General features: G+C 64.5%; 1 protein-coding gene across 13 annotated transcripts in view; it reads right to left on the reverse strand.

The window, feature by feature from the left end:
* The window catches only part of BIN1 (bridging integrator 1), a 51,611-nt gene that overhangs the window by 10,043 nt on the left and 27,989 nt on the right, over positions 1-13,579 (reverse strand). For 7 of the 13 annotated variants that reach the window (XM_070423176.1, XM_070423166.1, XM_070423168.1 and 4 more), the window contains exons 2-10: positions 11,842-11,922; positions 8,511-8,565; positions 8,224-8,318; positions 7,916-8,011; positions 6,927-7,034; positions 6,135-6,227; positions 2,663-2,748; positions 2,427-2,502; positions 1,185-1,267 (exon numbers count right to left, since the gene is read on the reverse strand). In XM_070423176.1, the coding sequence (XP_070279277.1) occupies positions 1,185-1,267; positions 2,427-2,502; positions 2,663-2,748; positions 6,135-6,227; positions 6,927-7,034; positions 7,916-8,011; positions 8,224-8,318; positions 8,511-8,565; positions 11,842-11,922 (773 nt within the window). The remainder of the gene's footprint in view (positions 1-1,184; positions 1,268-2,426; positions 2,503-2,662; positions 2,749-6,134; positions 6,228-6,926; positions 7,035-7,915; positions 8,012-8,223; positions 8,319-8,510; positions 8,566-11,841; positions 11,923-13,579) is intronic. The other 6 variants (XM_070423167.1, XM_070423169.1, XM_070423172.1 and 3 more) reach the window with 1 other exon arrangement.

The following is a 13,579-nucleotide window of genomic DNA, read 5'->3' on the forward strand; positions in this document are numbered from 1 at the left end:
TCACCGGGGGAAAGGTGGGATGGGGGGCTGGCCCGTCCTCACCCCTCATCAGAGCCACTGACATGGGGGCTGGGCAGAAAGCAGTCTCCCCTAACACCCTGGCCGCCTGGCTGCCATGGTCCATTCCCCGGGCCGGGGTGGTGCTGACTAAACGCGCGGAGCCTGGTGAGCGGTGGGCCCTCGGGCCGGGGCAGCTTGGAGCTCCGGGGCCCAGTGTCTGGAAGGGGTGGGCTCGGCGGCCAGGGCGGCGCTGGGCCAGGTGAGCAGGCCTCCTGTGGGAAGCAGCTCACAGCCTCCAGCCCTCCCTCCCCGTCGGGTGACAGGACAGTGACCAGGATGGCCACTGCCCGCCCCGCCCCCACTCAACCTGGCCGCTGCACACACCTCGGCCAGCAGTGCAGTAGGGAGGCGGGTCCTCCCTGCAGGCACCTGGGAAGTCGCCCTTGGCCTTCATTCCACCGCCACTGCACCCCAGGGCACGTTTATATTATTCTCAGAGAAGAGGGGCAGTAGTATTCACTGAATACCTCGTAGTCCTAGGTAACCCCGATCACCCAAGAAGCAGTCAGTCACCCCTCCTACAGACGAGGGAAGCGAGGCTCCTTGTGGTCCCCACTCTGGGGGTGATGACCGACAGGGCAGGAAGGAAACTCCCAGACGCACTGCTGTTTCCCACGGGCCACAGCCGGAAGACCTTTCCCTCCCCCTCCACGCTCGCAGGTGCCCCTCAGGAAACGGGGGTCTCCTTGGAGGCGGTGTGGCGGGAACAAGGCCACCCTGGCCGGGGTGCAGAATGCCAGCCTGGGGACTCGGCTTCCCGGGAGCAGGGGCAAGGAGGGCGCCACCCACTCTAAGAGGACTGCTCACTTCCCAGAAGCCCCACACTTGGGGGTCAGTCCCGGTCCCCCCCACCCCCCCCACCCCACCCCCGTCCCACAGGCACAGCCCCGGCCGCCTGCCCCGCAGATGAGGATGTGGGCCAGGCTCAGGTGGGGTGCAGACTGCCCTGCGAGGGGCCTCCCCATGGGAGCACGGGGTTGGCAGTGCCCTCACCGGGAAGGCCCAACCGGGGCGACCACAGCAGCAGCCCTGCCCCAGCCTTGCCCAAGAGCAGAGCCACAGAGCGTGCCCGCGCCCGCGCCCGCGCCTACGCCCCTCCCCACCAGCAGCAGAGAACGGCGCACCTGGGCTGGGCCTTGACCGTGAAGGTGTTGCTCCCGTGCTGCTTCTCCAGGCTGACCAGCACGTCGTTGAGGCTCTGGTTGAGCTGCAGAGGGAGAGCACAGGTAGGGGAGCCTGGGAGCCACCAAACAGCCCCTCTCCCAACGCCTCTCCCTCTGAACCCCTTCCCGCACCCGTCCCTGCGGAAACAGCGCTGCTCCCCCATGAGGGGGCGCTGCGAACCCACAGCCCAAACCAGGAAGCCAAGGGGCGAGATGGAGGCAGTGGCTGCCCTGCCACAGCCATGGTTTCCAGGGACCATCTTTTCTTTCCTTTCTACTCGTAGAGATTCCTCAAAGGCCACACCGAGCTGGTCCTGCTTTAAAACGTCTAAGCTGTTCTTGCAAACTAGCCGGGGGTCTGAACTGTGAGGTCCTCGTGCCCAGACGCTTCCAGGCCACGCCACCTGCCAGGGAGGTCCCTGCGGCACAGGCAGGGCAGGGCGCCCGTGCACGCGAGTCTCACTACTGAGCATCGTCCTCTGTCCTGGCCGACAGGAAGCTCAGAGATTCACCCCCCTCCTACTTCACACACACGTCTTCTCCCCCACACCACCGCTCTCTGTTCCCATCTCCTAGGCTGTCTCGGGTCTCCGAAGGGAAAAGGGAAAGAAGGCAGAAAGGGACGGCCACTCGGCGTGACGCGGGGACTCGGGGACGGCCCACGCGTGCTGCTCCCTCTGGCCGGGCTGGGCCGCCGCATCCCTCCCCTCCTCCAGGCCCGGAGCCAGAGAGACCCGCCAGGGCACGGCGGGAGGAGGCCGCCAGGCGGGTCTCCCTCAGCGCTGCCCTCTAACTCCGGTTAAACTAACGTGAAAATAACACAATGGGATGGAGGCCAATCAGACCCCTTCTCACACCAGTTCAGGCAGACAAAACAGTCCTGGTTCAATATCTACGACACGTGAAAGGATATTAAAAACTGAGAAGATTCTCGCAATTGATTTATTTGCCTACAACCTGGGAAGCCACCACCGTCTGACACAGCTCCCTGGGCCAAAGCTGCCCGCGAACAGGTTACAGAGTGGGCAGGGGCGCGGGGCGGGCGTGGGCCCTGGCGCTCCGCCCACAGCCCCCAGCACCACACAGCTCCCACGTGCAGGGCAGCTCCTCCCGGGGCCAGAGGGCCTGTGCAGGACCTCGGCAGGGCAGGCAAGCGGGCTCCCGGCCCGTCCTCTGCCGGCCCTGGGCGGCACGCCCACCCACCTTGCTCATCTCCCTGTGGAAGTTCTCCTCCAGGCCTGCGATGCTCTGAAACGTGTTGACGTAGAAACCGACACGGCTGCAGGGGGAGGGAGGAGACAAAACCAACACGCAGGTCAGGGTGGGCAACCAGAAGGGCGCGGACACGCTGCCCACTCCACCCTCACCCGAGACACGGCCCCGAGGGCACAGCTGTGCAGCGTGGAAGGAGGCGAGGGGCCGCACCGCCTCCCCCTCACCTGTTCCACAGGGACGGCAGCTCCTCCTGCAGGTCCACGTTCATCTCCTCGAACACCTTCTGCGCTTTGACGAGCTCCTCCTCGGCCTGCAGGCAGGACAGTCGTTGCTTCTGCCGCCCATCCCAGCCAGCGAGGCCAGGCCAGGCCACCCCAGACCTGCTCTCCAACCTCCCGCCCAGCGAGCTCAGACAGGGCTCTGGGCAAGGGGGGTGGGACCGAGCAGCCCCACCCTCGCAGCCCCCAGGACCCAGTGCCAGGCCCTCCGAGGGGGTGGAGCAGCCATGGCAAAGGGAACCCCTCTCCTGCCAGGTAGACCAGGAGGGAGACGAGGAGTGAGTAGGGCACAATAAGAAGGCACGGGCACGAGCCAGGTGCTGGGGCACAGGACTCAGCCACGGGGACCTGCCCCCTATGTGAGCCCCTGAGGCTCAGCGTCAGCCTGCTTCCCAGCTCTCTGGGCCCTGCTGTCCCCTCACAGGATCCCTTGCCCCCTTTCTCAAGGCTCCTCTACTCAGCCTTAGCCCCCAGCCTGCATTTCACCTCCCCAACAGTCTTTCCCAGCCCCCCACCCCTACATCCTCTCCTCTGTCACCTGTGCACCCAGATGGAGGGCAGGGCCCTGGGGACATGGAGCTGGGCAGCTGGCAGGGTGCCTGAGCCTGCTCCGAGCCCCCACCTGGCCTGGGCACACGGTGCCCTCCACCCTTGCCCCCGCAGTGGTGCTGGGCCCCAGGCAGAGCCGAATGGGGGAATGCAGCAGCAGCACCCCGAAGGTGCAGGACCATCACCAGACCCTGCCTGGAGGGCTCTGCCAGCTCTCCTGGAGGCCCTGCTGGAAACAGTGACTCGGGGTGACTGGGACGCGTCTGAGTCACGGCCAGGAGCGGGGCAGGCTCCACCCAGGACCACTTCCCGCAGCAGCCTCTATTCTCAGGCCTCTGACAAAGGCAGCATCTGGCTGGAATGCCGCATCGGGACAAAGCACCAGGGTCCCGAGCCCACAGGCCGGCCCGCCCGCCTCGGGCACCGGGACCAGCCCGCGCCGGCCCTACTGCCCTGTGCCCAGGCTGAGCCCCGTGGCTTGGGGTGAGTAGGAGGGGAGAGGGGCCGCCATCTCTCCTGACTACAAGTCCCCTCAGGCTACTGGAACTTGCTCAAGTGAGCGTGCTCTGGCCCAAGCTTTAAAAACCTAATTTAACAATTAAAGGTAGAAGGGGAGGGAAAGAAACGCATGCCCGCTGCTCCTGGATGGAGCGGCTCTGGCCTGGGCAGCCTGTGCTGCCTGGGGCTGCTGAAGATGGTCTGTGAAACCGCAACACGAGTGGCCCCCACCCCGGGCGTGAGCGCCTCTCTCTCGACAACCAGGAGTCTGGCTCTAGGCCAGTCCCGGGCGCCGGCCTGGACCCACCCAGCTCCTGGGCCTCCACCCCACAAGGCTGGCCCTAACTCCCCAATAAACAATCGTGACCAGGACGATGGCAAGGGCACAGATCTCGGGCTGTGTGCCGGCACGGCCCCACGCTCCAGCAATACTGCAGTGAACAGCGCTACTCCGTTTCATTCCCAAGGTCAGGGCCTCAGTCTTGTTCGCTGAGTCACATCCATCGCCTGGATCTCTGAGCGGCAGGGAGTGCAGGAGAGCTCTCCGCTGTGGGGCGGGCTTGCAGCCCCAGTGGCTCTGCTACGTGCTGACCAATGGACATGTGCAGCGGACCCAAAACGGGCTGGCTTGCCATGCGCCAGGGCACCAGGGCCCTGCGGGCAGGTGTTGGGAGACTGGCAAGTGTGAAGAGCTCAGACGAGCCTGGGCACACCTGGAGCTGGTCAGCTCGAGAGCGCACAGCCCTACCAGGTTGCACTGTTTCTGCAAAGTCAGGCCAGCCCTCGGGGCAGCCTCAGGCCCCAGGTACCCAGCTCACAGGCAGCCAGCCACCCGCGGGACCCCCAGGCTGCCCCACCCCAGCAGGCGTGAGGCAGGGCGAGAGCCAAAGGAAGAATGCTCAATCCAAATGGAAAGCCAGTTTGGCTGCGGGCGAAACATGTGCGTCCAACATCCACGATGACATCACGGGCTTTAGCGTCCCCTGCTGCACCCCAAGGGCCGGGTGTGGGCCCTCCCAGCAGGATCTCCAACCACACCCATCCCAGGAGCCCCAAAGCTGCTACAGGCCGCACCCCAGGCCCCACAGTCTTAGGGACACTCCTACCCACAGAAGCATTCTCCTGGCCTCCGACAGACCCGCCTCAGGAAAATGACACAGAAACCATGTCGCTGGGCCCGCGGCCCCAGCCCTCTGGCCAGAGTCCATGCTCTGCAAAAGGCCCACTCGCCCTCCTGCACCCCCGCAGCAGAGGAGGCACAGCCTGTCACAGACGCCGGGGCCTCCCTCGGACCCTGGAGTTCCTGGGCACTCTCCCCCCAAATCAGCCCACAGCTCTGGCCTAGAAGAAATCAGGCAGCGGGTCAAGTCAGAAGCTGGCCACCAGCCCATGCTGACCCGGCGCCCGCCACACAGAGGCATCCGATACACGTGGCCGGGACGATGGAATAAGGAGGTGGCCCAGCAAAAACGGGCAGCTGCCCAGAGAGAAACCCAATCTCCTGGGTTGGGACTGTCGCCTGCCCCCACCCCAAGACCACGAGGGGTTCAGGTTCCAGGTCACGTCAGTTTCTCTGGAGAGAAAACCAGAAGGCCACCTCTCCCAGGGCCCTGCACCCAGCGGCCCTGCACACTGCACCCGCCCGAGAGGAGGGCAGTGCTGCTGGCCATAGCTTCCCTCCTTCAGGAGGCCCCCGGGACCACCGTGTGCAGACCCCCCCGGAGACCCCCCAAGAGCCGCCCCAGGCCTCAGCATACCAGCCCCGCGGAAGAGCCCTCCGTGTCCCCTTCAGGGCTCTATGGGGCTCACACTTCCCAAGGGCCCCCATGAGTCTGTGGCAGGACCGCCCACACGGAGCCTGGGCCAGGGGCGGAGACCTGAAGTCCTGTGAGCCCCAACTCAGCCATGAAGCGGCTCTGGGACCCGGGCCTGGAGACTCTGTCCCCTCAGGCTTTCTCCTCAGACAATGCAGGACCCCCTCAGAGTGCTGAGGCCAGAAGGGCAGCGCGTGCCAGGCCAGAGCCCTGGTGCCGGCAGCCCCTCCCTGCAGGAGCCTCAGAGGACAAAGGGCTCCAGGCCTCCTGCCTTCTGGACGCTAGGGTGTCCGTCTCAGGACCGCCAGAGCCCCCAGGGCCCCGACGCTGAGCCCACCCTGGCCACCCAGAGCCCCCAGCCTCTGTCCCTGCTGGACCCCAGGGCTGGTCTGCCGCGGGAGTTTCCAGCACAGGCCTCTGAAACCAGCCCTGCCTCCAGCCTGGGAAAGGCCTCCCGCCCGCCCCCCCCACCCCACCCCCAAGCCAGGGCAGTGCAGACAGGACAGGGCCACAGACCGGAAGGCGCCAGCACGTGCAAGGTTAGAAGCCAGTGTCACCTGATTTCGGAGCAGGTTAGTTTGAGCTACGAGATGAGCCTGCAGTTTGCCTTGGCACCACTGGGGGGCGGCTTTCTCAAGCAGCGAGACAGGCTGGGGAAGGGAGGTCAGGGGAAGGAGAGAGGAAAACAGGAGGGAGACGGAGAGAAACAGAGACAGACGTTAAACACCAAGTCCAAAGGCCTGGAAGGCTGACAAACAAGCTGCTGCCTCCAGGGACCCGGCCCCTCAGAGGCCGAGAGAATTAGGGGAGCCCCAGCAGGCGCAGAAGGGGTGAACTCCAACTGCAAAGCAAAATGTGAGACTGTTAGCTGGGGCAGGGGTGCGGCAAGCAGGGCCTGCCCTGGGGCAGGGCTCTCCCTCAGGACCTGTGGGAAATGGGGCCCCCCCGCCAAGTCCTGCGGCCCCCACACCGCCCCCCACTCCATCCCACCGCCTGGCTTGTTTCAGCAGACGCAGGCTCGCGTGGGTCCTGGGGCGTCCACTCAGACACCGGCTGGGTGAGGGCCTCACCCCGCAACCCAAGCCTCTCCTTCAGGAAAGTGCCACAGGGAGCCGATGGCAGGGGGGGGGGAGATGGGACCAGGGGCTGGACAGGTGCCAGTGAATGAGCCAGAGGGCCACCCCGGGACCACCCTGTCACCCACCACCCAGCTCTGGGACCTGCCACCTGTCACAGGTGGAGGGCAGGGGCCAGGGTGCAAAGGGGCAGGTAAGCCCAGCCCAGGGAGGCTCCTGGGCCTGCGCACAGCCCTCCCCCGCTGTCTCCCCAGCACTGCCCTGGCCCCTCACCTTGGCAATTTTGGCTTCATCCTTCTTTTTGGCTGTTTGGAGGGACTCGTAATGGTGCCGGGCACTGTCGTAGTCCACCAGCTTCCGGCCTCGCTTAGCGATGCGTGACTGGGAGAGAGCAGAGGAGAGGGCTGAACAGTCCTGGTCTTGGCTGCCAGCCGGTGGCCCAGCTAAACGGGACCCGGAGGAAGCCAGAGCGCCCGCGGAAGACTCGCCCAGCAAGGCTGTGCACGCCTCTGCGCCCCTCCCTCACGCACAGGTCAAACCACCGCCTTGCACACATCCACCCACTGTCGCACCACCAGCCAGTCGAGGCCGAGCCTCCTCCCCGCCTGGCCCTCAGGCCCTTGGCCACGCCTCTGGCCCGGCTCCTCTTGTCCAGGGCCAGCCATCAGCCTCCACACTCCCCCAGACACCTTCGGGAGCCGAGCATCAGCACGGGGTGGGTGAGGGGCCAGGGGGAGCATCACCCATGGGTCAGCCCAGCATCACGGTCACACCTGGCTCCAGGCGCCTCTTCTGCGGCAGAAGCAGCGGGTCCCGGGGCCTCGGCGGAGACACTGGCTCACTGACCACACAGCACAGCCCCAGGCCAGCAGGGCAGCTGGCTTTTTGAACAGTCACACAGCTACACCGGATAAGGGGCGACGCACAGCACACAGCCTGCACACGCCCCTGCAGGCGGTCACCCCTTACACATCTTATACAGTCCCCGTCTCCAGGCACCATCACACACAGGCACACGCACTGCGGGCCTCTTCCCCTCGCCGAGGCCCAGGGACAGGGCCCCAGCTCCCAGCTCAGAAAGGGCCCGGCTGGGCTGGCAGGCCGGCCGTAGCAGGAGCAGCGCTGGAGGGACCGTGCACCAGTGGCAGGGATGCCTGCCTCTGGGCAGGTCACTGCGGTGCCTGCGCCAGCACGGACTGCCCTGCCCGGTTCCTCTCTCCCTCTCGTTTCCCCAGCAGGAGCGCCACACGGCAGCCTCTCACCTTGATGTCAGGGAACTGGCCCAGGTAGGTGTCCATGGTCAGCAGCGCCTGGTCCACCAGCTTCTGGTGGTAATCCATCCAGAGCAGGTCATTGTTCTACGGAGGCAGCAGCAGGTGAGTGCACCACCAGGCGCCAGCCGCCCCAGCCCACAGCTCTCGCCTCCCAGGAGCCTCGGAGCTCAGCTCTTGCCCCATCACTTCAAGGCTCGGTGCCTTCTCAAAACCTCAGTTTCTTCATTGGTAAAATGGGCCAGCAGTCGAGGCCAGCAAGGCCCCGTGGGAGGGCCGAGCCACCTGCCCCTACTCACCTCGGCGATCTTGTTCGCTTCATCCCTGCCCGGCCAGTCGGGCTCATACACCTCCTGCAGACACTCGTTCAGCTTCTTGGAGGCCTCGTGCATGGCTGGGGGGCAGAAGGGCCATGCTGCAGCCAGGGCCATGGGGACCCGGGATGGAGGGTCCCCACAGGCCCAGGAGTCCTTGCCCCTTCCCCACAGACCCCGACACCTCCCAGCTCTTTACACATCAGGTCCACATGGGGAGGCCCCGCCCTGCATCCGTGAAGTCTGGCCCCCCGGCCAGGTGTGCCTCGTACCTTTGACGGAGGCCAGGTAGGTCCGGAGATCCTTCTGCAGCCGGGTGCCCTCGTTCTGCAAAGAAAAGACGAAAACAAGGCGAGGGCTGGGGCACGCCTTGTACCCCACCCTCTCCTTCCTGCACCCCTGCACTCCGCAGGCAAATGAAGGCTGTCCTCACAGGACATGGCAGGACTAGAGAAGAGAGGTGTAAACGCCCGGGCGGGCCTGGCCCCCAGCTCAGCCTCAGCACAGCAGCAGCGCCCCCGCCACACACACGTCCTGAGCCGCCAGTGTGCTCTCGGCTCCATCGGGCGGAGGGGCTGTGGGCCCGGAGAGACATTCATCCTGAGTTATCAGCACCTGTCTCTCCAGACACTACTCTCAGCCCTGTAAGGACGTCAGAAAGACAGGCGCCCGGATGGGACACTGGGGCATGGCCAGTGACAGCACACGGCGCAGCACGCGTGTGTGGTGGGACTGGTGCGCGGCAGGCCCGCCCTCCCACAGCCATGGACCGGTGACCAGTGTACAGACACGTGGGAGGGGGCGGGGGCACCTTGTTCCAAAAGCTCAGATGGTGCCCAAGACCAGCAGCTCCCACTGCACTGTGCCCGGATGGAAGGCGGCCCTGGGGAGAAGGGGTGGCCTTGCCCGGGGACGGAGAAGTGGGGCCCCGTCCACGGCTCTCAGGATGCTGGCCAGCTGGGAGGGAGGGTGTAGGATGTAAGAGAAAGGGTCACCAGGGGAGTGGGCCAGGAGTGACGCTACCATCATGCTGGGTCTGATCCGCTGGGGTCCCCTCCAAACCCAGCTTCTCCCTGCCAGGCCTCCCCTTCTCACTCCCTGCAACAGCCCCAGCGCCCGCGGACTCACCCCCAGGGAGGGTGGCCCATGGCCTAGCCCAGTGATGGCGAACCTATGACACGCGTGTCAGAGGTGACACTCGAACTCATTTTTTTGGTTGATTTTTCTTTGTTAAATGGCATTTAAATATATAAAATAAATATCAAAAATATAAGTCTTTGTTTTACTATGGTTGCAAATATCAAAAAATGTCTATATGTGACACGGCACCAGAGTTAAGTTAGGGTTTTCAAAATGCTGACACGCCGAGCTCAAAAGGTTCGCCATCACTGGCCTAGGTGCTGTGCTTGCCTGGGCACCAGGATGTACCAGGGTCCCTTGTGCCTCCCAAACAAGGCCACACTGTGAACAGGCATGTGGGGCACAGATATGCAAGGGGCCGCCCACATGCAGCTGCAGCTGGAACCCTAAGCCAGCTTCGCATCAGCCTCCAGTCGGACAGCCCTGCCCCATCGAGCTGCTTCCGCAGCAGGGCAGGGCCGGGCCAGCACAGCATCTGTGAGCTCCCTTCCACACGGCTGCTCCCCCGCGGGGCCTGGGGAAAGTCTCTGCAGCTGCCTGGAGCTCTGACGCTCCTGGCAGAGCAGCGGGAGGACAAAGTTCTGGACCCGCTGGCCCTGGGCCTGCTCTCCAGGCTCGAGTCGGACAGCACCACAGCCCAGGACCAGCACCTGGTCCAGCTCTACGGCGGCAGCTCGGCCAGCACCCCATGTCTCCGCTGCACCTCCCTCCAAAGGGTGCTCCCCACCACCCCTGAAGACTGAGCCCCTGCCTTCCCAGTGGGTCCGGGGGCAGGCACCTCTCCTGCACGGACCCCTCTGGCCCCCGCAGCCTCTTGCCACTCCACACCCGTGCCAGCAGGGATGCCCGCCTGGAGCAGAGCCTGGTGGGCCCTGGGCGGGAAGGACAAACACAGCAATGAGGAGGCCTGGGCTGCAGGCTACAGGCGGCCCCAGGACCCTGGGTGCTTCGGGGTTGCCCGAGCTAGGTTCATGGGGCTCAGGGGGCAGGACAGGAGGCCCCAGGACTCGGGGCAGGGAGGGAGGACAGGCGCACCGTGACGAGTGGCAAGTGGGCCCATGAGGGATGTGAGAACAAGTGACACACGGTGACCTATGCCCTCTCCTAGGACCCGCCTCCTAGGAAGGACTAGGAATTTGCTTCCTTGAGACCGTATTCCTGCCGGCCAGCCCCTGGCTAGCCTCAGCCCTGCGCTCGGTGCTCACAGGTAACAAGCAGACACCCGCTGCCGGCGCCCAACCGGCCTCTCCCCCCCTCTCCCAGGTCCTGCCAGCCCGAGGCCGCGGACCTCCCCTCCAGGGCAGTGCCCACCCCTTTCTAAATCCTGCATCCGCAGGGCTAGTCACCCCACACCTGTCAGACCCGGAACTGCCGGTCGCCTCAACCCCCAGGGAAGCTACCCCAGTCTCCAGTGAGGACAGAATTTGTCCCTCCTGCTCCTACCCTTGGCCCCTGAAAAGCCAGTCCGCCAGCCACCTGAGGGTGGGAAGAGGGCCAGCTTAAGTGGCCAATGCACGTGCCCAGCCAGGACACCACCAGCACCAGCTCCTGCCCGGCCCCTCGGCCTGAAGACCAACGTAAGTCCGTGCCCAGAGCCAGGGACCCAGAGTCATGACTCTGAGTAACATATGGGAAGAGCAACCTTTGGGTCACAGCTCTGGGGCCAGTCCACAGGGAACCTTCGCTCCCAGGGGCGCTCTCCTCACCTTCTGCAAACAGCCACGCCTGCTGGGGCAGCCCCCTCACCCCCCTTCTTCCCACCACCACCCTAGGCTGCAGCTCATTTCCCTCGAGGCCGGCCTGTTGCCCTGCAACCTCAGCTCAGCTCCAGCGCAGGACCCCGGAGTGGGAAGGTCTGCATTTGGAATCCCAAGCCCCTGCATCAGCTGTGTGGCCTGGGAAGCCCTGCCTCATCTCTGAGCCTCAGCACCTCTTCGGTAAAATAAAGAGAACATCAGCAGCATCTCAAAGATGCAAAGCGTGCCCAGAGGCGAGGCTCAGTGGTTGAGCATTCACCTATGAGCCAGGAGGTCAGGGTTCATTCCGGTCAGGGCACTTGCCTGGGTTGCAGGCTCCACCCCCAGTCCGAGGAGTGCAGGAGGCAGCCAATCCATGATTCTCTCTCATCACTGATGTTTCTCTCTCCCTCTCCCTCTCCCAGCAGGCTCCCGGGCCCTGGCTGTCAGTTCTCAGGGAAAAAATGGGCCTTTCCCTGGGTTCCATTCCAGCTGTCGGGTTGGCAGTGCCTTCAGTGCTTCCTGAGACCTGAGACCTCAGACGCGGACAAGTAGAGAGGCCTGGTCCCTCCAACCCTGTCCGCGCCCCGTGCCAGGGCTCCCTCCTCCCGGCAGTCTCCTATGACCTTGCCGATCCCCTTCTCTGAGCTCCCCTGCTCCACAAATTCACCCACAGCCACAGGCCCATTCTCGCCAGCTCCCCCAGGCCCAGGGCCGCCCCACTCACCAGCTGCTTGTTGAAATTCTGGACACACTGTTCGAACTGCTCGTCCTTCGTCTCATCAGCCTTGCCCAGTTTCTGGAGGACCTACAGAGGCAGAGGGAGGGAGCGTGCCCCTGAGACAGAGACCAGCCCAAGCAAGAGTGCCCTTAGCAACACCACAGGCCCCTCCGCCCCCCCCTCCCCCCCCCAGCCAGGGTCCAGGAGGCTCAGCCAGTACCAGCAGCCCAGGCGCTGGGACCATCAGGTCTCCCGGCTGCTATGATCCCAAGGGCAGGACTGAGCCCACCAAGACTCAGCCCCCACCCTCTCTCCAGGGCTTGCCCATCACCAACAGGAGGACCTAAGACAGGCCAGCCTAGTGCCTGAACCAGGAGGAGGGAGTTTCAAAGACAGGATGCGGAATCAGGTGCCCCTCTTGCTGATCTCACGCACACCCCGGGGTGCTCCCCCCACCCTGGTGGCGAAAGGTGAGCTGATCTCAAGGGGCGAGGGCGGCCCCACCTGCCCCCAGGCCCCACAGCGCTCCACAAACGGCCTGTCCCGGGATGGAGGCGACCCCCCGGAGGAAGGGCAGAGAGGCGCCAGAGCCAGGCTCTCGGTGTCCCTAGCAGTCAGCTCCCAATCTGAGTCGGTTTTCAGATATGACCCTGCCCCCCAGCCACCTGCTCCCACCTCCACAGCGCCCCCCCCCCCCACACACACACACACACACATGCTGGGGAGGAGTGGAGGGCAGAGGTGAGTAAAGGGGGGGAGAGAGAGAGAGAGAGAGAGAGATAGAGAGAGAGAGAAAGAGGCGTGCGCTAGGAGAGGAGCCTGGGAGGAAGCCAGAAGGGCTGGCCCATCAGGTTCTCCCTCTTAGATCCTACTCCCTACCCCCAGCCCCCTACCCCATCCCAGTTCTCCCGGAGAGAGAGGAGGGGAGGGAGGGAAAGAGCAAGAGAGAAAGGCACAAAATAGAGGCATGGAAGGAGGGGAGGGCCATAGAGAAGAGCTAAGAAAGATGACCTGGGAGCAGAGAGGGGATGCTGAGGCAGAGATGGGGGAGGGTTTGCAAGAAGAGGGAAGCTAAGACCAAGACAGAGGAGCCAGACTGCCGTCCGCAGCCCTGGGCAGGCACCTCATTAAGCAGCAGAAAGAACAACGCTGACAGCTCAGTAGAGGCAGTGGCCCCAACTCCACAAGAATGAGAGGAAACAGGTGGCGGTGGGGGTGGCACGCAGCGGGGAGAGGCGGGGACAGGCCAGGGCTGGGTACCCAACAGGCTGGGCCGCACAGGACCAGGAGCCAGCCCAGCAGCTGTCTGAGACCAGCAGCCGCCACCATCACTCCCTTCAGCCACGTTCTCCCTTCGAAGACCCTGAAGTGGGCCTCGAGCACCAGCTTTGCCACCCAAGCTCCAGGCTGGGGCCCTGAGGGGTGCACAGAGCCCTGACTGGCCCAGGAGGGCCTGTGCTCCGGGCTGCTCCTTCTCTGGCTGGCCCAGGCACCACAGCAGCCAATCAGCTCTCAGGTTCTCTCTTATCACACAGTACATTTGGCATCTCTTGCCAAGTGCCTGCTCGGATCCAGGCACCTCTGCTGGGACAGACATTGGTCCAGCCCCAGGAGCGAGGAAGCACATGGGCCTGTAGGAGAGCCCAGGACAGAAATTCCATCTACCCTGGGCAATCAAGGAGGACTTCCTGGGGGAAGCTACAGCTCCGACGGAGAGAGCTTACAGCAAAGACAAGGAGACCAG

Source organism: Myotis yumanensis, unplaced genomic scaffold (genome assembly GCF_028538775.1).
Source record: "Myotis yumanensis isolate MYYU_CA2020_CCGP unplaced genomic scaffold, mMyoYum1.0.hap1 SCAF_8, whole genome shotgun sequence".
In the NCBI taxonomy this organism is placed as follows: Eukaryota; Metazoa; Chordata; class Mammalia; order Chiroptera; family Vespertilionidae; genus Myotis; species Myotis yumanensis.